The sequence below is a fragment of the Neovison vison genome, chromosome 1 (genome assembly GCF_020171115.1).
Source record: "Neovison vison isolate M4711 chromosome 1, ASM_NN_V1, whole genome shotgun sequence".
Classification (NCBI taxonomy): domain Eukaryota; kingdom Metazoa; phylum Chordata; class Mammalia; order Carnivora; family Mustelidae; genus Neogale; species Neogale vison.
The window spans coordinates 84,218,786-84,242,096 of record NC_058091.1 but is presented as its reverse complement, the minus strand read 5'-3'; the positions used below and the strand labels follow the sequence as shown (position 1 = coordinate 84,242,096).

General features: G+C 42.4%; 1 protein-coding gene across 2 annotated transcripts in view; it reads right to left on the bottom strand.

The window, feature by feature from the left end:
* Positions 1 to 23,311, bottom strand: part of RNF8 (ring finger protein 8) — a 32,397-nt gene that overhangs the window by 7,926 nt on the left and 1,160 nt on the right. For both annotated transcript variants that reach the window (XM_044250319.1, XM_044250312.1), the window contains exons 2-6: positions 17,121 to 17,249; positions 8,699 to 9,439; positions 6,405 to 6,467; positions 3,606 to 3,695; positions 1,428 to 1,535 (exon numbers count right to left, since the gene is read on the bottom strand). In XM_044250319.1, coding sequence (XP_044106254.1) covers positions 1,428 to 1,535; positions 3,606 to 3,695; positions 6,405 to 6,467; positions 8,699 to 9,439; positions 17,121 to 17,249 — 1,131 coding nt within the window. The remainder of the gene's footprint in view (positions 1 to 1,427; positions 1,536 to 3,605; positions 3,696 to 6,404; positions 6,468 to 8,698; positions 9,440 to 17,120; positions 17,250 to 23,311) is intronic.

Sequence of the window (23,311 nt, the reverse complement as noted above, 5' to 3'; positions counted from 1 at the left end):
GGGGGGAAAAAGAAACTAAAAAAATGGAAAAAATGTAATGGGTTCACGGACAGTGACTGAAAATGAACCCTTAAGTAAGTCTGTGAGAGGAGGGAAAGCAGAAGGGAGTCTAAAGCTGAGGAACTCCTCCAAGTCACTCCAATGGTCAGATTTCTGCCAGGGCCCTTTTCACTTCTGAAAATATAAACTGTCCTCTTCATTACACTTGTTTATATACATCTCTTAAGACACAAGTTTTTCTGAGGCTCAAAAGTCTTCGTTCCTGCTTTTAGGATAGAAAATACCAGAAATCATGCATTTTTCAAATGCCAAATCTAGCACAGAAAGCCAACTAGGAGATATTTTGTTAACTATATGAGATAAATCCTCACAAACAGGCTTAAAAACCTGTCTGATTAACATAAAACCTCTTTTCAACACTGACTTTACGAGGTGACTGTGAAAAGGTCAGGCAGTCTATGGTAAACAAGGGACGGGTCAGGTTGTTTGTCTCTTCTACGTCTGTGCAGATGTTCCGGGTGGGGTAACTCATCACCCAGCCCAACGCCCCTTCCTTCCTCTAGAAGAAGGCCCCTTGCCTTCCTCTAGAAGAGCCTTGTCAAAGCCACACTGAGTCTCTCCAAAGTAGGCAATCAAATGACTAGAAACTATGGTGGAAACGATGACCCAAAGTCAAACTGGATCCAAGCAAAAGAAACAGACCTGCCCTTCCCAGGAGGCTAATACGCTCACCCTCCCTATAGACTACCAGAGAGAAGGAAGTAGCGTGTGCCTACATTCTCCTTTCTAAAGAAGTATGGAAAGCACTGTCCTTTAACAACTTGACTTTAAGATGAGTGGTGTAAGATGAACTGGTCACAAATGATAGAATTTGCGACAAATAAAGTCAATGCAAAAATACGACATGATAACAAATGGAAACCTAGATGTTTTTGTTTTCATAGGGAGCCTCAGAGTGTCCCTGAAATATGTTCCACTTGGCTGCTGAATTCCCAAAGTGACCACACGTCAGTGACATTTACCACCCTGTTGAAGGCTGCACTACCCACCCACTCTCAGCTCCGCACCCATTCAGAGTAAAGAGAAGCTTTGTTGAGCAGCTTTACTTGGACAAAAATCTAATGCCATGTGGCCCCATTTTCTTCCAACAACAAAGAAATAAAGGCTTTATTGTAGCTAAAAATAGCGATTGTACCAAATAAACACTCAACAACAGACGAAATAAAAAGATCAGTAAAGGTAAAGAAGACCACAAAAAACAAATGAGATACGGCCACCTCTCGAGGTCACTTTGAGGTCGAATAACTACAATAGATTCCTAGAATAAAAATCTCTTCAGAATGTTTCCCTGTAGCAGAACCTGTGCAGCTGAGGCTCTGTTCAGGGTTGAGAGGAACAAGAAGACACGAGCCACTGCTTGTCATTACCTCAATGAAGTATTCGGAGCAAATAATACACTGGAGCTCATTCTCTAGCACGTCATTCACGTGGCTAAGCACTTCTTCCTTCTGTGCCTGCACCTTCTCCTTCTCTTCCTGCAAAGACACACAACCCCAACCCCACCTGTCATTTGGGGGAACCAACAAGAATGCACAACAGGACAGGGAGGAGTGTTAACTATCTGGAATAGGATTTGGGAATCCAAGTAAAATATTCAACCTGGTGCAGCAATAGGAGAATGAAACCCTTTCCCTGGGAGTTACGGTTTCTCACTACCGCTCTCTAATACAGGGCACTGTCTGCCTTTCTTTCCTCTCTCCACTTTTTGTGTATTTGCATTGTAGGTTCTGTCTCCTTTCCCAGAACTAACAGAAGATAGCATACTCACCCCACTGACCACCCAAGATTAGAATGAGGCATTAAGTATCCTATAACTAACAGCAGTTTAGGGGGGATATAAAATCATCCCAAGCAACCAAGAATTCATTGGACACAAAAGCAGACATGAAAAACAGTCCATAGAGGCAGGAAGCCTAAATTAGTTTATAAGGTCCCCTATGTTCCTTGCAGCTGCCTCTTCTACAAAATGAGGATAATACTTATACTCCATGGACGCAAGAGGCTGAAAGAGGGCCTCTTCCTGGATCTTCGGGATCCAAGCTTTATGATGCTTGTCACCCCTCCTCCTACAAAGGTCTGCAGTCCAATTTCCTTCTGTTTTCACCAAGAGGTCAGACCCCGCTGTGGACACACTTTTTGGGAAGGATCCTAGGTATGTTCTCTTAAAGCAAACATTTATTTAAGTCAGCACCTTATCCCCTAAGCTGAAAGTGTCAAGAGCCCCTGAAGGGAAAGGTAAGGCCATTTAGGGTATATATGAGTAACTGATTAGTCTTTCATCTTTTACTGTCACTTCTAATCAAAGCAAAGACTGTCACACTGCCTAGGGCAGCGAAGGATCTGGACTCATTTTAACTAGAGTCAAGTTCCCTGAAAACTTACAAACTGCTATGTTTAAAAGATGTGGTTTTTGGAAGTTACGAAAGAAGGTACTATGTGATTTAAACAGAGGATAAGGATCTCAAACCAAAAGAAAGTTTAGTCTCCTCTTTTCCGTACTCTGCTCCAGGTCTGTCTGTGGGGAAGGGTGGTGGGCTGAGAGACACAGTAAACCTCAGACATTAAGTTCAGGTCAAAGGCTCCAAACTGCTGGCCTGTGGACTGGATCTAGGGGGCAGATTAGTTTAGTTTGGCCCTCATGGTATTAAAAAATACAACAAAAAAGCCTTGAATTTGTTGCTAATATTTAAAATTGAAACAATTCACATAAACATTTGGATTTCCATCTTCTGTGGAGAAGTCAGAAGCTCTGACAACAGTGGGCCTGCGTTTCTGGATGGCAACAACTGGCTGCAGCAGAGAAGAGCTGCCTCTTGGGGACAGAGGTGGGCAAGAAGGGTGGCGAGTGCCCCTTGCTGGTGTGCCTCTGTCCTCACAACTCCCTACTGCGGAGCCTGCACACAGGTCACTTCACTCACTTCTACTTTCAGTCTTCCCTGGTGAGCACCTGAGTTTAGAACCCCTAATTTAGGGGCGCCTGGTTGGCTCAGTGGGTTAAAGCCTCTGCCTTTGGCTTGGGTCATGATCCCAGGGTCCTGAGATTGAGCCCCACATTAGGCGCTCTGCTTGGCAGGGAGCCTGCTTCCCCCTTTCTCTCTGCCTGCTTCTCTGCCTACTTGTGATCTCTGTCAAATAAATAAATAAAATCTTATAAAAACAAACAAACAAACAAAACCCCCTAATTTAAGAATCCCACTGATGTGATGTGGGAAATAATGACATACAGGCATCAGGACGAACTGTTTCTTGACTGTATCACCCCTTAGCTTGTGTCAACGAAACATTCTGAAGGAGTGTCTACCACCACAGCCAAAGGACGAGACTGCAGGATAAGTCTCATTCCCAGTGTTTCGCTTCTAAATGAGGGAAGGAAAAAAACATCAGGCAGACCCTTCCACGGGCCTGAATAATTTTACGGGTTATTTCCCCTGAGGCAAGGAACCATCATAATCTCTCTCTTCATTCACCAGAGCAACCTTGCACTGTTGAAAATGCTGAGTTGCGCGTACTAACCAAATTCTAAACCTTCATCTTCTTTCTAGTACCTTGGTCTGTTCCAATTCTTTGTTCTTGGCTTGAATGATTGCTTCAAAGTCCTTCTTGCTGCGATTTAGTTCTTCCATTAGAGCTCGATGCTGCAGAAACACAGCAGATACACGATCAAGATGAGCTTACACTGCAACTTTCCTTTTAGCCACACATGAGCCTGCTCTCTCCATCAGTAGCTTTGGTTCAAGGTATCAATGGATTAGCAATTTTAAGAATGCCTTTGTTCCTTCAGGACAGCCCACCTATCTGCTTGGTTTTCTTCAGGGAAGGGGGCAGGTAGGGAGGGAGGTCTTCAAATCCATTAATCCCTCTGGGAATAACCCAACCTCAATGGCCATCCAAGTCAACTAAAGAATTTAAACTGCCTTCCAGGGAGTCTGATTCTGTAGGTTTGGCTGGGGGCCCAGGAATGTGCATTTTTTTAAAAAAAGCCACCCAAGTGATTCTGAGAACCAGTGTTCAAGAGTTGATAAAGTAATCAGAGGCTATCCAGCACTGGGAGTGGCTTTTAAGAATTAATCAGAGAGAACTGGAATTTCTAGATTATCATTTTCGTTGAAAAAAAAAAAAAGCCCTTTAACCTATTTATTCTACAAATCACATACTACGTGCTTGTAAGGCAGTGCTGGCTGAACTCTGTCTGTGTCTTCTGGAAGTTGGCACACTCAAGAGCTAACAGCTCAATCACTGTGACTAACTGCCTACACTGAATGTCAAGAGATTCTACCTCTATGAAAATTTCTGAGCACCCTCATGCTTACGTATAGCTTGCACTTTAATTCTCCTCTCTCAAATCCTTTCTTTAAAAACGTGGAGGGACGCCTGGGTGGCTCAGTGAGTTAAAGCCTCTGCCTTTGGCTCACGTCATGATCCCAGGGTCCAGGGATTGAGCCCCACATTGGGCTCTCTGCTCAGCAGGGAGCCTGCTTCCCGCTCTCTCTCTGCCTGTATCTTTGCCTACTTATCTCTGTCTGTCAAATAAATAAATTAAATCTTTAAAAAAAAATCTGTTTCTTTAAAGAAAAAAAAAAGATGGAAAAGCTAAATATTTCTTAAAAGATATTACTCAAGAAACAAACTTTAAAATGTGTGGTCTTCCCACAAAAAGCAGTTCTATCGGAAGGCCCGGGTAGTCATCTTGACCACTGATTACATGTATGTGCCTAACTTACTCATCTATAAAATGGGACAACAGGTACCCCTCCTACATCAGTGTGAAGAAAAAGAAAATAACAGGTATGAAAGCATTTGGGAAAATTTTTAAAGCTCTATGTAAATGCAAGATTTTGTAACTGCCTGATACATAAAAAAGAATTACTACAGAGGGACTCACAGGGAAGACCAAAACAACCACTGCTTCAGTTGAGAGAGTAGTATGTCTCTAGGCATGTTGTTATAAACCATGACCTCCAAGTATCCCATTTTAGTCTAATGAATAGAAACTAGCCAAGTACCTCATGCTAAATGTTTTCCTATCTCTCAGGAGAGGGTGAGGAGTTGTGGGTACAAGGTGGTCAAAGATCCCTTGGGGATTTCCAAGTGGCAGAACCTTACTCTTTTCCAGTCAATATCAAAACAATATCACAATACAATTTAATAATGCCTAAATGAGGCATTATTAAATTTCCCACCTTAGAAAATAAACAACCTTAGAAAATGAAATTCCAAAAAGACTGAATTTTCACCCAATTCTTTTCAAGGCTATTTGCACACCCTTAGGGAAATCAAGGCAGGCATTCCCTCAAAGCTTAACAATAATACAAGGCTGTTAGCTCTCTAAGAAGGTTGGGAGTCAGATATGCAATAAAAGAACATAAGGATAAATTCTCCTAAACAAATTCTAATGCAGTTGCTCACTATTCTCAAGGAGATTTGAACTATCCCACTAATCTCCTGACAAAACTTGCATCAAACTACTGATCATAGGGACGCCTGGGTGGCTCAGTTGGTTAAGCAGCTGCCTTCGGCTCAGGTCATGATCCCAGCGTCCTGGGATCGAGTCCCACATCGGGCTCCTTGCTCGGCAGGGAGCCTGCTTCTCCCTCTGCCTCTGCCTGCCTCTCTGTCTGCCTGTGCTCGCTCTCTCCCCCCTCCCTCTGACAAATAAATAAATAAAATCTTAAAAAAAAAAAAAATGTCCATAGCTTTAAAAAACAAAAACAAAAAAACAAAAAAAACCACTACTGATCATAAACAAATAAAGGACAGAAGGTAAAGCAGGTTTAAAAGATGCAAAAGAGCTTCTAAAAAAATTATCAGGTGATAGTCAAGTTACATGAAATAAATTACTGGCAATCTTTGAGGGGAATTTTATTCCTGTGAGCCTTGTCCTTTCAGTAAATCGCTATGTTTTGCTGACTGTTAAACTCCACTCTCAACCTGACCTAAAACGCTTAATTGGAACATTCTTGAATGGTTTCTGGATGGCTTCAGCTCAGGAACAGGGAGGTAATAAAGGCCCTTGCAGGCCCTGGCGGCAAAGTCATAGCTTGAAATTCCCCTCTGCTGCCCTCACCTTTCTGGAAGTGCAGCCACTTCCCCCTCAGAGCCTCCTAATTGCTATAGGCTCCGTCCCATCTTCACTAGAGCAACGTCTGCTCAGATTAAGAAGTAAGTTTTCATGCTGAGGTCTGGCATGTCTGTGAGGCCAAATCTCCGACCTGACGGTGTGAGCAGCTGCTCTGTCTGCAGACTGGAGATGCTATGGAGGTGTGTGCTAAGCAGAGGAGGCAGCCAGTGGCCATGGGAAGCCCCAGCCCGCTATAATCTCAGTACAGTGGCAAGAGACGAGTTACCTCCTGCAGAGCCTGGGCCAGTTGTTGCTTCAGGTCCTCTTCTCCTTGCTCCTTCTCCAAACCCTGCAAAGCCAAAAACAAAATGGAAGGCTTCCCTACAGGGAGGAGGATAAAAGAAACAAAATCTAGCAATAAGCAGAGCAGTCTGGCTTCTGTGAGCATCTGGAAACAATAGGGGGCAGGGAGCAGGTGGAGAATCTCCCGTTTTACTTCCAGCGGTTAGCAGTAAGGGCTTTGAGCAGTGCGAACTACCCAAAGACCGCACACCTCAGGGCTGTCACCTTCAAGCTACCACTCAGGTTGCTCTGGAGAGAACCCCCAGGGTAATACTGAGTCTCCTTGGCAGGCTAACACCGTGAATCCCAGAAAGATGTAAACTGAGAGCTTCGAAGCCACCAAATATCTAAACTCAGATATGACCCCCTAGGTTGACACTAACAAGTTCTGCCACATTTCTTTCCTCTATTCTGGCTGCCCTGTCTCTTAGTGTGAGTCTCCACCACTTCTACCCCATAAACTGTTTCGCCTCCTTGCTACATATTATGCTCTGTTTTCTCCATTGGCCCCTTCTGATGTGGATGCTTCCACATCATTGTTTCCCTATGTCCAGCACCTTGTACAAGACCTCTGCACCCTTCCCTCTTTAAGAATTACCTATCCATTTAATATGCCAACTGGAAATTATTCTCTAATTTAAATATATATTGACTTAAAACTGTCCTGATTATTTTATGTGTATATCTCATCTCTTCAACAAGATTTATTAATGGCAAAAACCATTTATTAAGCATCTTTATAAACACCTGAAGTCCAAGTATCGTACACCAAGCAGTGTAAGTGCTCCAAAAAAAAAAAAAAAAAATCTGTGTGAAGCAGCTACAATTAAATGAGTTTCTGAACAAGTAGTAGGAGTAGAATAAATCCTTAGGAGTTGGTGGGAGAGGGAAATACAGCTCATAAACAAAGGACTAGATATATTTCACCATGATTATGACCCTCAAATACCCTAGAAATTCTCTAAGCCAGTCCTTTCTCCCTTTACCATTTTGATACAGAAAAAAATTTTATAGAGACACCTGAAGGATGATCAAAGCAGTCACAAATATTAATTAATAATAACTCTTGTTCCCGAACATATTAGCTTTTAAAGAGGGTTCTGCTCTGGTGAAGGTGTCATACACTAAATATGTAAAGACGAACTCCCTCTACTGACTTCGAAAACTAGTCCAGGCTGGTAAGGGAAGCAAAAAAGTACACATAAGCAAGTACTGCATACCCTCAGAGAGACCTGTTTAATCCATGGCCTTCGCTCATACTACCAGTTCAAGGAGACAGCAGAGATTAGGAGGAAACTTATAAATTGTTCAGAAATAAGCCAACACTACTGGTTGTTCCTTGTCCTGAGCAAAGTAAACAAAACAGAAAAGCTTATCCACTTCAATCCTGATTGGTCCTTTTTATTTCTAAGTCAACAATGGGGAATTCTTGACATTCAGTATTACCTGAACAAGTAGGTGGGAGTAAATGTGTGCTTCTTGCCAGACGGGAGCTGACATTTTGAGCAGGTACCAGAATCAGCTCTAGCCTAGGAGCTTTGTGCAAGAGCTTGCAATCTAAGCAAATGACTCAGGGACGGGGACACATTTGGTCTTACTCTGACACAGCTAAGACAGTCATTATTCCACCTTGCCCCTAAAGGCACTGGAGAAGGTGGCTTATCACTCAGCTCAGCAACTGAGTCATAGTATACCTGTCCCCTGCTCAGGATAGAAACAAAAACATTTTCTGCCTTTCTAGCTTCCTAGGTTAGCTACAGAGTTAACTAACCATCAGAGCTAGTAAATTGCCAGGTACAACTGGGTATGCCCGACCCATTGCTGTCTTCGGGCTATATGGTTGGCTTTGACATAGCAAAGAAAAGTAATTCGTAACGACCTGGAGTGCACTGTGGTTCTGTGGCACCGTGACCTTCATCCAACCTCTCTCTGAACTTGCCTCAGTTATCAGGGGTCTCAGCTTTACATCCTGAGATCAGTTATGTCCTGGATGGCTCCGCCAGCCACCTTACCCCAACATGGCACCCAAGCTCTGGCTCTTGACCATCATACTGACGCCATAACATTTCACTCCAACCCCTTTTCCCATCTCAGAGTCCTTAGTTCCCATTCCATCTCCTGTCCCTGGCACTCAGGACGTGGTCCCTGACCCAGAAATAGAGAGCTATGGCCAGAGGCTCACCAAGAGCCTGCCCATCCCTGAGGAGCACGGGCAGGTCCTTTCCTCCTGTGTGGTACCTGGAGATGCTGTTCCTCTTCCTGGAAAGTCTTCTCTAGCTGCTCCACTCTGGCCTGTTGCTGGGCCTGCTCTGCACACAGCTGGGACTGTAAGTCCTGTAGCTCCTGCTCCATTTTCACAATTTTCTTTGAGTTCCCCTTTTGGGTTTGCTTTTTCACCTTCAGGACAGCTACCTGTTTTTCCTGCATTTGTGTTTTCAGCTTCAGAATCCTGGACATGGTCACCTTGAACAGCTCCAAGCTGCTCTGAGATACTGAAGGGTTTGAGGCTTTCTGCTTCTTATGATGAAGCTCTATGACTTTTGCAGAACCAGGGTAAACATGAGCCTCTGTGGTCTTCTCACTTGGCTCAACAGAAGTCAACTTAGGATCCAAATATTCAGCGGGTTGACTGGCCACTTCACCTTTCCCATGAGACTTCACTGGTTGACCAGGTTCGCAAGACACTTTACTTATTTTGGATTTCAAATTTGAGGGGCCTTCAGCTCCAGGACCCTCTAATTCATCCAAACTGAATTTCCTTTTAGTTCTCAATCCCCTATTTTTTCCTGTCATCTGGTCATTCTTTGGGGCAAGACAAGGATACATCCTCTCCCGGTCTTCTTCAGTAACTTCATATTCATACTCTGCATTCTCCTTATTCTCCAGAGGTACTCCGAGCTGGATGTGGTCTCCCTTATGGATAGAATAGACCTTAAAAGGTTCTAAACGTTCTCTGTTCAGCCAAACACCATTCAGACTCTGGAGAAAGGGAAAGAAAGACGAAGTGAGCTTCATGATTTTCCTCCTCTTAATGGAATTTCTCTCCTGCTGCTGTAAAACCTTCTGCCTTTTCAGAAGGTAAACCCTTGAGAACAAATAGTAAAGGTTCATAAACCATCACCCTTAGAAACAGCATTCTTCAAACAGCTTTGGCTTTTTACCTACATTTCACATTCATGTCTCCATAGAGAACTGCTCATACAACAGGCAGGAATCACCTTATTACTGGCCGATGAATTACTCAAATAAATGCAGCAGCATTAAAAGAAACCGCAATTGAATAGTTCCTATTGACCTAAAGTGGGGGCGATGGCCCAAGACTGGAAAAATGGCTATTAGCGAAGGAAGCAGCATCTAACAACGAAGTTCAAAAAGTAGGTTTAGCCAGGAAGTCACACAAGCACTGTATCTGAATGTGGCCCCCACAACACATTGGTGAATGAGCAAAGCACCTTCTAGTACATATAAACCTAAAAAGAACGTATCGGTACCTCGTACTGGGGTCAAACTACAGGTGGGATCTAACCCAATTAACAGCACCAGGGGTCCACTGGGGAACCCAGCACCGTGGCTAAGAGCTGGTGCTCTGGCCCAGACAGACTTGAGTTCACAGCCCAAATATACCTTGGCTTTATAAGTTGCCTGGACTTCAGTGATTTACTTAACCTCCATGTCCCGCTTTGTCCGCAAAACAGGGATAGTTTAATTCCTAACTCATACTGCTCTGTGAGGAATAAATGAAATAATACATGTAAAACACTGAGCACAGTGACTCACATATAACAAATGCTTGGTAAATATTTACTTTAATGATTTAAATTAAACCACAGTGTAGGAGTTGAGAGCATGGACCCTGGAGTCACACTGCCTAGACTTGTAATCTGGCTTCATCACTTAATAGCTGTGTGACTCTGGGTAACTTTCTTAACCTCTCCACACCCCAGTTACCACATGTATAACCTGGAGGATAATAATAGACCTCCCTCATGGAGTTTGTGTAGATTTAATGAGATGACATATGTAATGTACTTAGAAAAGTGCCTGGCACATGGTAAGCATTATGTAAGTGTTCACTACTATTATTATGTTCTGGCGCAATCGACTTATCAACAGTCATTTCAATTCTGTGCTCACCATCTTGCAAGGTAAATATACCCAGTGCAAAAGTAGAAGATATGAAAACAACTTTTAGCAGCTGACTATGGAAAAGAAAACACGAGGGCACACATAAGTAAATGTGGGATTACACAGCATAGCCTATAAATGCAAAGGACTATCATGTAGAGCTGGGCTACAGAAGAGATGCTAAATAGAGATGACAGGTTCTAAAACAGACTTGAAACAAATGCAGGATTTAAAGTTTAAAAAGACAAGTGAGGGGGTGCTCCTGGCTGGCTTGTTCTGAAAAGCATGAGACTCACTATCTCAGGGTTGTGAGTTTGAGCCCCACACTGGGGGTAAAGATTACTTAAATAAATAAATTTGGAAGGGAGGGAGGGAGGAAAGGAAAAGACAAGTGGGCATTTTAACCCATTTGAAGAACTTGTCTTTGGGAGACAGGCCAGAGATGAAGGTCACATGTGAACTGGGACTAAGACTATGTTCAAGTTGGTAACTACAGCTACCTCCTCACAGCTAGAAAAGATACCTGGTCAACCCAAATATGAGGGATGGAGGCTTGATCACAAGGCACAGAGAACTAAGACTAGAGATTGGATCTCAGCTCTGAATTGGTATTACGCCCTTGTTTTTTATTTTATATTATGTGGCTGGAGGGGAGAGAGGAAGAGAAAAATGAACAAGATACATGCGGAAAGGCTGACATTAACTCACTGCCTTGGGCCTAACCTGGCTTACTTGGCCAACCTTCTCCTAACCTCTCTATTCATATTCAGCCTGAGAAATTATGAGAGTGATCAGTGCTGCTGACTTCTGAAACAACACAGGCGTGGGGGGGGGGATAAAAGGAGGGGGAGGGAGGCCAAAAGAACCTGTTTGAGAACAGTTCTATAGCAGAACAGTCGATTACATATTATACACAGGAAAAAGTCCTCAGGGAAAGGAATATGACACAGGAGGCCACCTACTGCCAAGGTACAGATATTTAAGAAAAATCTCAAAGACAAAGAGAAGGTTAAATAAAAGAAGGTTACAGAAGCAGCCTAAGTCTGGAGCAAATAAGGAACCCCTAAAAAATTGGGGCAGACTTTCCAGACATACTGCAAACCGTCTACTAGATCCTCTACAGTAACCTGTCTCCTTTCAGAGCCCTTTATACCCAGAAAATAAACTCTCGATATTTTACCATCCTATTGTACCCTTGAATCCCTCTGTTTATCCGTTCACCACTCCTTGGTGACATCTAGTGGTATACTTTGCACCACAGCCCTGAGTCAGGTCTGTTCATAAGGCGACATAGAAAAGGTTGAAAATACCATGATTGTACAAGAACAATCGAGTACTGCCCAGGATATGATCTTAAATGCACTGGTTTAAATAAATCAAACTGTGTTCAAGCCTTTCTTTTTTTTTTTTTTTTTAAGATTTTATTTATTTATCTGAGAGAGAGAGACAGAAATAGCGAGAGAGAGCACATAAGCAGGTAGGGAAGGGAGAAGCAGAATCGCTGCTGAGCAGGGAGCCCAACACAGAACTCGATCCCAGGACCCTGAGATCATAACCTGAGCTGAAGGCAGACATTTAACCAACCGAGCCACTCAGGCAACCCAGTATTAGAAATTTTATACTAAAGCATAATATACAAAAGTAAAAGTGTACAAATCATAAATGTACAACTAGATGAATAATCACAAAGTGAACATCTCAGTGTAACTACAAGGTTTAAAAAAAATTCCACATTCTCAGCATCCAGACCACCACTCCACCCCTTAATGCCTGCTTCCCTTTAGTCACTAAACCCCTCCCCCCCTCCATAAGGGGACTACTAGTCTGGCTTAACATCACACATTAGTTTTGACTAGTTTGGACAATTATATAAATGGCATCATATAATAGGTATTCTTTCGTGTTTGTCTTCTTTCACTCAGTCGTGTTTGTGAAATTAATCCATGCCACTGGATTCAGGAGTTCATTCACATTCTAGTGTTTCACTGTAAAACTGTATCCACTGTTGATGAACACCTGGGTTGTTTCCTTGGTAGTGAAAATATTGTCAGAAGGTGTATATATATGTGCCACTGTAATAAATAATGCCAAATAATTTTCAAAAATTGTTGTACCAATTTATACTTCTACCAAAAGAGTATCTGCCCTCTATCCTTGCTAATGCCTGTGACTGTCGGTATTTAATTTTAGCCACTCTGGCGGGTATGTAATCGTATTCCATTGTGGTTTTAATTTGCATTTCCCTGATCACTAATGAGGTTGAACAACTTCTCAAGGATACTGAGCATTTGGATATAATCTTTTGTAAAGTGCCTGGCTCTTGCCCATTTTTAAAACTGGGTTATCTTTTTTTTTCTTATTGATTTGGAGTTCTGTACTATTCAAACATAAATGCTTCACTGGTTATGTGTGTAGCAAATATCTTCTTCCACTCTGAGTCTGACTTCCCACTCTGAATGGTGTCTTTTGATGAATGGAAGTTCTTAATTTTAATGTGATAAAGCAGAATTTTTTTAAAAGAACCCTAGGTAAGCCCAAAAACTGGAAATGGGTTTGAGAGCCACTGTTCTAGCTGCTGGAAGACCAGAAGCTGAACAGTCCCAAGCAAGAAGGTTTGTTCACAGACAATCAAATTCACCAGAGACATTAAATGCCAGAGCCTACAGAAGAATGAAGGTAGGAATCACCAGGGAGCAGACGAACAACAACATGAGAGGAGGAGAAGAATGAGAAACGTTCAAACAACATGCCTAAGTCTGGAGGACTGAAGGCAAGCAAAGCCACCCAGGCATTTCAGACTGACTCTGAAACAACCAATTTTCTGAAAGAGCTTGATATTAATATATAAGATGAGCCATCTGAAGAGCTTTTCAACTGAAATGTACACAACTACAACATTCTGTGTGTGCAGAGTCAGCAGTCCTCCAAGGTTTATTTTTTTAAAGCCAATTTAAACTAAAATTGCATTTGTTGCAATTTTTGGATCTGTACTTAAGCTTTCACTTTCTGGCCATTCCAGCATATAAGAGATAGCACTTAATGAAGAGAGAATGTAGTTCTGAGTTTTGAATTACTAGAAATCTCTACCTCTTGAAAAGACTTGGCAAGTGACTTCAAATATGACCATAACAATAATGTCCTGCACCTGAAATTCAAATCCTTCATCAGAAGAAGAGGACTGCCAAGGCATCATGCCAGAAAAAAGTCACAAGTAAAGGAGCATCTGTTAAGGAAAAAAAAAGGCAGGGGCGGCGGGGTGCTTTTACCTGTAAGAACAGTTGCTCCATCAAACACTCGAGTCACAGCTTCTCTTAAAAATCAGTTACCTCACAAATGGAATCAAAGCTAAGAGGCTTAAGCCAACAAAGACTTGGAAGAATCAGGAGCCTGCCTTTGCTTTGCATTATCTGTCTGAACCCTAAAAGAGGAGGCTCATGGTAACAACAGCCCTAGAAGAAAGGGTACATGGCAAATGCTGGAAAGCAGCCCAGAAGCAGTCATGATCTGTGGCTGGAGTGGGCTGTCTCTGTGTCCCTGAGGCTGATGTTCAAGGAACACTAAAATCAGTCAGCTGGTGGCTTCCCAACCTCTCAAAATCCACTATCCCATAAATGGAACACATCCATACTGCATATAACAAGGACAGAAGCATGAGAGAACTCACCTTTCTAATACTGCAACCCCATTTCTCAGACAGCCAATTCTGATAAGGAAAGCACCTTTTCCTAAGGTGATCTGATATAAGCTATAGCAGGGCCTTTAAAACCTGGCATCTATGACTTAGATATGCATCATTAATTTTTTTTTAATCCTACAACTGGTACAGGTTTCCCCTAATATCCAAAAGTAGAGTGTTTCCATGTCTCCTTTCTTCATAACCCAATGGTGTAAAGCAAAGCAATTATCATTAACTTATATGGAAAATTTTTTTATTGTTCCCAAACTCAAAATATAACCTCTCATAGGCTTTTCTGCTACCTTAGGACATCACCTGCTAATGGATGCACAAAATAAATCGAGATTAAAGTACAGATGCTCACGGACACAATTCAAAGCTATGGCACCTTGAAGCTGAGATGCTGAGTGTAGTTCCCTGGGAAAGAGCTTAGCAGGGCCACTCTCAAGGCTCTGGTGTGTGCTGCCTCTATCACAGCTCACTGAAAAACAAATGGTAAATACTATTTTTGCCTTTTTTTTTTTTTTGTAAAAATGAAAATCCTCTTCTGATTTCTTTTCATTAGCAAATACAGGCACCAATGCAGGTCTTTTGTAAAAGCAAAATGTAGGATAGGTAATGTGAACTTTCCAAAAGCAGGGCAAACCTATAGAGCAAATCAATGTACTTCACAGGTGTTTGACAATAGGACATAGCAGAGACTTATTTGAGTTGGAGCCCTGGCTCATGCACTCACTCAACCAGTCAGAAGGCCTGGGTAAGTCAATTTCTCTCTCTGGGTCTCCGATTTCTCTGTTCCCAGACGAGGTTAAACTTGATCATCTCTGAGGCCCTCTTTACAGCACACAGATTCCCATTCTACTCCTAATGACTTGCCAAGAGTGCCAAACCAATTTACTTAGCACTCAGACCCTCTCCTTCAACATAGTGCCAACTCAACTTCATCCTAGTCAGGAAGGTAGTTTCTCAACAGCTTAAATCTAGCAGTTTTAAGAATGCAAAATAAGGCAGGCCTGAGGGGTATCTGTGATATTGTGAATTATAATAAGAAATACATATTTGGTCTTTATCCCAGTTTCTAGCACAGAGCTACTAAAAACTCTTAGAATTTCCTAAGTAGTGAGACAGAAAGTTGTCTTTTAGTATGTTAATGAGGTAACCCTGGTCCAGCCCCAGGTTACAAAATGGTAGGGTCTATTTGCTAAGGGAAGCAAACCTATCATTGGAAGGTTGAAACTTCAGTCCCACCCCTCAACCTTCTGGGAGGAGAGAGGGGCTGGACAATGAATTGATCACCAATGCCCAAAGATTTAATCAACTCTGAGCTATGTAACAGAGCCTCCACAGAAACTCAGAAGGATGGGTTCAGAGAGCTTTTGGATTGGTGACTACATGGAGGTATTGAGGGAGTGGCACACCCAGACAGGACATGAAAGCTCTATGCCCTTTCTCAAATACCTTGCTCTACACATCTCTTCTACCTGGATGTTCATCTGTATCCTTTGTTCCTAGCCTTTCATAATAAACTGGTAAACATAAACAAATGTCTCCCTGAGTTCTGTGAGCCACTCTAGCTAATTAATCAAATCCAAAGGGGGAGGAGGTCATTAGAACCAACTGTTTCCAGTTGGTTAGAAGTACAAGTAAACAACTTGGACTTGTGACTGGCATACTTGGAGCCTCTCATCTACAGCTGTTAGTCAGAAGCATAGGTGCTAACCTGTGGAATCCCATGCTACCAGAAGTAAGATGAATAGCAGGACACTGAGCTGGAGTCTCAAGCGTTGTTTGGCGGTGTGAGGGTAACCCCTGCACCCACCCACCACACACACCTCAGAACTGGTCTCAGACCATTTACTACCTTTCCTTCTAACAAAAGCCTGTACAACCCTTCCAACCAGAGCAGAGTAAGATGGTGTCTGAAGACACTTCCTACTTCCTAATGACTTAGCTGTCAACATTCGAATTTTTCTCAGCACACAGTCTCTATTTCCACAGTACCCCTGGGTGTGCTTGTGTATCTGCACTTTAGGTGCTTCCTAATTGCTGGGCTTTACACACTATTTCACTTCCCTTAGTATTCACACCAGACCAGTGCTTTTCAAATCTGTTTAAAGCAGGAAAGTCCTATATTCAAAGGAAGTCTTCCTCAAGACATGAATATATAAAATGGATTTAAAAGGGGGTGGGAGTGTTGCTCTGATAGAAAGGTACTACTAGGAGGGGCGCCTGGGTGGCTCAGTGGGTTAAGCCACTGCCTTCGGCTCGGGTCATGATCTCAGGGTCCTGGGATCGAGCTCCGCATCGGGGCTCTCTGCTCAGCGGGGAGCCTGCTTCCTCCTCTCTCTCTGCCTGCCTCTCTGCCTGCTTGTGATCTCTCTCTGTCAAATAAATAAGTAAAATCTTAAAAAAAAAAAAAAAAAAAAAAGAAAGGTACTAGGAAGGGAAGGAGCTAAGTGCAGTCAGCTCAGCTCCTTCCTCCTCCCAGTGCTCTAAACTATAGGCGTACTCCAGAATTTGCATCAGATTTTTCCCAAGGTCTCTGTACCTGTGACTCACAAAGGCCAATTCCTCCAGTAACTTAATCTAATTTCTGGAGCAGAACCTACTGCCCCAATTCAAGAGTTTCCTTCAAAGTAATGAACTTTTGTTCATGTCATTAGAAATTATTTTGGTATAACCTAATCTCTGGCAGCATACAGAAATGGTTGTGGGGAAGACAATTGGGTGGCTAGGGGAGAAGATTTACTTTTGAACCTTTTAATTTTATATTCTGTATTATCTACGCAAAAAAAAAAAGTAATTTAAAAATAAACAAAAATTTAGTTAAAGTCATTAGGCATCTGTAGATTCCTGTACCTTATTGTCCATAATTGTCCACTGGCCGTCGACATTCTGCTTCAAAACACAGTGGTTTCGGGAAATCATCAGAGGGCAGATTTTTGATACCAGCTGGTATGTGACACCAAATCCTCGCCCTATCGTCACCTAGGAAGACAACAACGTAAGAGACAATCAGTCATTTTGCTGAAAGGGAGGTCCTTTACAATCTTGTCAAGAAGCAATACTCAGGGGCACCTGGGTGGCTCAGTGGGTTAAAGCCTCTGCCTTCAGCTGGGGTCATGATCCCAGGGTCCTGGGATCCAGCCCCACATTGGGCTCTCTGCTCAGCAGGGAGCCTGCTTCCCTTCCTCTCTCTGCCTACTTGTAATCTCTGTCAAATAAATAAATAAAATCTTAAAAAAAAAAAAAAGCAATATTCACATGTCCTGACTTATGAAACCAGACCCTCATAAAACCCATACTGTGTATCAGCTATCTCCTTCTGATACCACGGGAGCCACCAGGTAGAAAAAGGCAAGAAGTTCTGACAAGAAGAGACAGCTGAGTGAAGTTAGTCATGGAATGTCAGGATTGGGACGACCCTCAGTTTTCATCATGAGATGGAGGAATCCTTTCCACATACCCCCATCAACTAGTCTTAAATGCTGCCAAGAACTATAGCCTCTATACAAGACAGTCCTTCCAGTTTTTCAATGGCCCTGATTTGGCATCTTTCTTCCTATAAATTCCATCCGTTGGTTCTGGCTCTCCCCTGAACACCATGAAAAAATCTCCAATCCCCCTTCCACTTGACAGCTATATAGTGTCTACCTAGTCTTCTCTTTTCTTGGCCCTAGGTTCCCAGTTACTTCAAACTTAACTCCCATGACATAGGTTCGCATCCCTTTGCTAGCCTAATACATCTGTTAAGGGCTCCTGGTTTATTTTTATTCCTAGATATCACATTTTAAAAAAATAATTTTTATAACACAGTCAAATGGAAGCATCACTTTCCCAGTTCCAGATATCATCACTGGGGCATATAAATTGCATTAGCTTTCACAGCAGATCTATCATGCTGCCAATGTATCCTCAGGCTTAGGAATGATTAAATTTCTTGGTCTAACCTTCCTCCAAGAATTGCTATGCTAAGTCATGTCTCTTCTGTCCTATACTTGACTAGTTGGTACATTTGGATTCGAGTGCAGGACCTTACATTGATTCCTATTAAATTTCATCTTGTTAGTTCAGCCTATCACATGAGCTTGTCAAGACCTTTCTGAATTTTTAATCTGCCATCAGACATACTCAATATCCCTTCCAGCTTTGACTCATCCACCATATTGATATGAGGCCTTCTATACATGCACTTAAGACACAGATAAAAAGATTGCAACAGGAGGTAGCCAAAGGCAAAGCTCCCAGGGAAGCCTAGTAAACATTCCACTACACTATCTGGGTACACCTTTAACCAGTTGTAATTCAACCAAAAGTCTTTGGATCAAGTCCATATTTTCTATCTTATCCATGAGGACAGCATGAGAGACTTGGAAAAAGGTTGCAAAGAAGCCTCAGTTCTTATCTGTCACACTTTTCTGATGGACCGGTCTAGTTTATAATAACCCTGTCAAGGAAGAAAATGAAATTCCCCTGAGATTTAGATCTTAGAATCCTCTGCTGCTTCTTTTTGGTGTACAAGACCCATACCACAACCTTAGCTAAGAACAGGAAGCCAAATGGCCTGTGGTTTTCTAAAAGTTACCCATTTTGTTCTTTTTGAAAATCTTTCAGAATCATGCCAGTCCTCCTCAGTTCCTCAAAGACCATCATGACTCTCCTTGCCCCCAGTCAATGTTTCCCCTAACACTCCCATCACAGTAACTGACACTAGCATCCAAGCAACTGCTTAGCCCAAAACCCAGGAGCCATCTTTGATTTTTCTGTCCCCCCTCCTCACATTCAAATCATCAGCAAATTCTACTGGTTGTAATTCAAATATAACCCAAAACCTGTTCACTTCTCTCTATCTCTATGGCCAATACCTTAGTCCAACAACCTGACCTCCTCCAGCTGTTTTTACTCTTGCCCTGCATTCCCTTACTCCGACCAACTTCATTCTCCACACAGCAGCTGGAGTGGTAATGTAAAATCTTTAAAACAGACCATTTCCCTTCTTTCCAAACTACATTAATGATCCAAACTTCCTTCCATAGCCTAAAAGGCCTGAATGTCCCAACCCCTACAGCTCTTTAGTCTTATCTCGTATTACAGTCAGAAACACCACTACCTGAGGGTCTTTCCTCCAGTCCCCTCTACTTAGAACACTCTTCTGAGACATCTGTAGGGATGCCTTCTCATCTTTCAAGTTTCAACACCTCAAGCGCCTACCCCTGATTACCCTAAAGTTGTTGCCTGCTCCCTCCCCCACCACTGCATTCCTTCATTTTGTTAGTATGCACTTATCACAATCCAAAATTATCTTGTTTCCTTTACCTACTCCCCACCCCTTACTAAAACATAAATTTCATAAGCAGGGACTTTATCTATCTTGTGTACCACTGTATTTCTGTACCTGGGACAGTGCTTAGTAAATATGTGTGAGTGAATAAAGGAATAAAGAGCTTCTGAGAGTCCTCCCAGATTCAAGGATGAGCACTTTTCAGGTCAGAAATTGGAAACTGGGTTATTATCACTGGAAACTATAGTGCAGCAGCCAGGAACTCTTACAATTTGACTTAAGTTCTTCAGTTCTTTTTTTTTTTTTTTAAAGATTTTATTTATTCATGTAATAGAGGGAGAGTATAAGCAGGCAGAGCAGCAGGAAGAGTGGGAGGGAGAGCTGAGCCAGGAGCCAGATGTGGGACTCAATCCCAGGACCCTGGGATCACGACCCGAGCCAAAGGCAGCTGCTCAACAAACTGAGCCACCCAGGCATCCCAGTTCTTCAGTTCTTTGAACAGTTTGCCAGAAATGCCATTTACTATCCAACTTCTCCTGAATATATCTATATTATATATTTAAAGGATATTTAATTACATATATATAAATTTAAAGGATAAGTCTATTTATTTATTTATTTATTTATTTATTTAAGAGATACATATGGAGCCTGGGTGGCTCAGTCGTTCAGCATCTGCCTTCAGCTCAGGGCATGATCCCCGGGTGCTGGGACTGAGCCCCACATCTGGCTCCCTGCTCAGCAGGGAGCCTGCTTCTCCCTCTCCCTCTGCCTGCTGCTCCCCCTGCTTGTGCTCCCTTTCTCACTGTGTCTCTCTCTAATAAATAAATACAATATTTTTATTTTAAAAAATAAAGGATAAAAATGAAATGTTTAGGGGCGCCTGGGCGGCTCAGTAGTTAAGCCTCTGCCTTCCACTCAGGTCATGATCTCAGGGTCCTAGGATTGAGCCCAGCATCGGGCTCTCTGGTCAGCAGGGAGCCTGCTTCCCCCTCCATCTCTCTGCCTGCCTCACTGCCTACTTGTGGTCTGTCTGTCAAATAAATAAAATCTTAAAAAAAAAAAAAATGGAATGTTTAGGGGCACCTGGCTGGCTCAGCCAGTAGAACATACACCTCTTGATCTCAGGGTCATGAGGTCAAGCCCCAGGAGAGGCATAGAGCCCACTTAAAATCATTTATTTAATTATAAAATTTTTTAGAGATGAAATGTTTAAGGGTTTGTCTGTCATCCTGGAACAGTTAAGAATTTCCATGTAGGTAGCTTTCTTTCTTTTTTTTTTTTAATTTGAAAGACCGCTGAGCATGGAGCCTATAACGGGGCTTGATCTCATGACCCTGAGCTGAACTCAAGACTCACCTGCCTAACCAACTGAGTCACCCCAGTACCCTGGTAGCTTTATTTCTAATAAAGGAAGTACTCCACAGGCCATTTTAATACTTGAGAGGAGACAGCCAGGTTGTCATTGAGAGCTGTCTGGATAAAGTATTGAAGAAAAGGGAGATGAGTGCCTTTTTCTGGGTCTCCTACAGACTGTGAATCCAGGGAAGTAAGGAACCACTCTTTTTTGTCGTTCCCTTTATAGTCTGGTCCTATAATTTACCTAGGTACACCAAGGTTAGAGTCTGTGGTGTGCTTATCCAGATATTTCAGCATTATTTGCACATAAAAGTAAATTTCCCATGGGAACTGAGTGCCAACAAACCACCTATTCAAATGTTGGGGGCTGTTCCTATTTACAACAGTTTTGCAAGCCATTGTTCTTACCCATCTTGGTTGCTAGCTCATTTCTCCTGGGCATGATTCCTATTCTTTACCAGATGGCCAGCAAATATACTAGAACCATCCTTTCCCTTTTCCAAGACCTTAGGGCAAAAAAGCTTCATGAAAACCAAATATGAGAAAAACAAGGATAATATGGTTCTTCCCAAAGACTAGATACCTGTAAGACCTAGATAATTCACAATACATCTCTACCTAATTTGTTTTTCCCCCAAACTCTCTGGATTGGTTCAAGAAGTTTAAGGACAGGGGTGCCTGGCTGGCTCAGTTGGTGGAGCAAGCAACTCTCGATCTCAGGGTCCTGAGTTTGAGCCCTACTTTGGGAGCAGAGATTACTTAAACAAAAACAAAAATAAAACCAAAAAAAGGCAAACGAAAGGCCTCTTTGGGGGGGAAAAAAGGAAGTTTGAGTACACCCATTCAGACAGACAATTTACTGCTGTATTCCCACCAGTGAAATGAGAAGAACCTTGTTTTATTCTTTTATCTGGGAAATAGGAGACTTTGAGGGGTACTGGAAAGGCAGGAAACTGATTCTGCTGCTATAACTAAATCATATAAGTACACCTCCTAAATCTTGTGCACACCACCTTGTGTTATGGTTTCGGGCCCACTAAAATAAGTTAGACTTCATCTCTTGTCTTAATTCAGACCTCTCTTCATACACACTGCAGGATATGCTCCAACTACTTCCTAATACCAACCCTGCAGACACCCAGGCCTGGCAGGTCTCTTACACAGCACCCCGGGCAAGCCAGTCTTCCTACTATGTCTTTACCATTCACTATGGTTTGTATGTGTCTCTCCCCACAGAGGTGGCTCTACACAAAATTATCCAAAAGTTTAAAATACATGTAGGAACACTTTACAATTCCTCTTACTTTTGCTACAGGGGCTTTAATTCTTTTTGCCCCCAACTCCTATTTCCACTCCCAGTGCTATCAAGCTATTCAGAAGTAATGAATTAGGCCACATCAACTGAATATGAAAGAATGTTAACAACTGACTAAGTACTTTATAGGGCTGTGTGTGAGTGTGGGACACTTGCAGGGCTCAGATTAAGTAATACTTACAAAAGCCCAAACCCAATACAAAATAGGGAATAGCTACTAATATTTAGGTGTAAATATCTTCATTTGTTAAACTTCCCAAAGGTAAATGCTTTTGGAAAAAGCCAGGCAGGGAAAGGTCAATGTTCAAGCTAAAAGAATGTGTGCTGAGAGGTGCCTGGGTAGCTCAGTTGGTTGAGCATCGAGCTGTCAGTTTTGGCTCATGTCATGATCTCAGGGTTGTGGAATCGAGCCCTGTGAAGTGGGACAGAGCCCCATGTCAAGTCTGCACTCAGCAGGGAGTCTGCTTCAGATTCTCTTCTTCTGCCCTCTCTCCAACGGGTTCTCACTCTCTTTTTCTAAAATAAATAAATAAAATCTTAAAAAAAAAAAAAAAAAGAAAGAAAGAAAGAAAAGAATTTGTGCCTAATGTGGATTCCAGGCACTGATACCTGGATAGGAGAGAGATTCGGGGGAAGAGGTGTCTTCCTGCTGTTCTTCAAATCACAGCAACCAAGGAACCATTTAAAACTTCCTAATCTCGCAGTTGAGGCTGGACCTGACTACCATCTCTGACTTGGGGAACTACTGTTCTAGGATAGTACTAAATAATACACGTCTTGGCACTTACTGTACAGCCTGCATGGCTCTCTCAGATCGTTTCACTGTATAAAACTGTCTTCCTCATCCAAGCAATAAACTCTCTGAGGGCAAAGTCGCTATTATTTGTCCCTCTCATAATACACCAAAAAGCATAAATAATAAATATCTGGGAGACTGAACTGAAACTATGTAGCTTATAAAAAAAACCATATAATTAAACACATATAATAATCAAAAGACTACAGTATTTTTCATACAAACTATTTCCAAAACCCAAGTGGTTCCCAGTCACCACCACAAGCTGGTCCCTGATCCATCCAGCTCTCCTTCCAGAG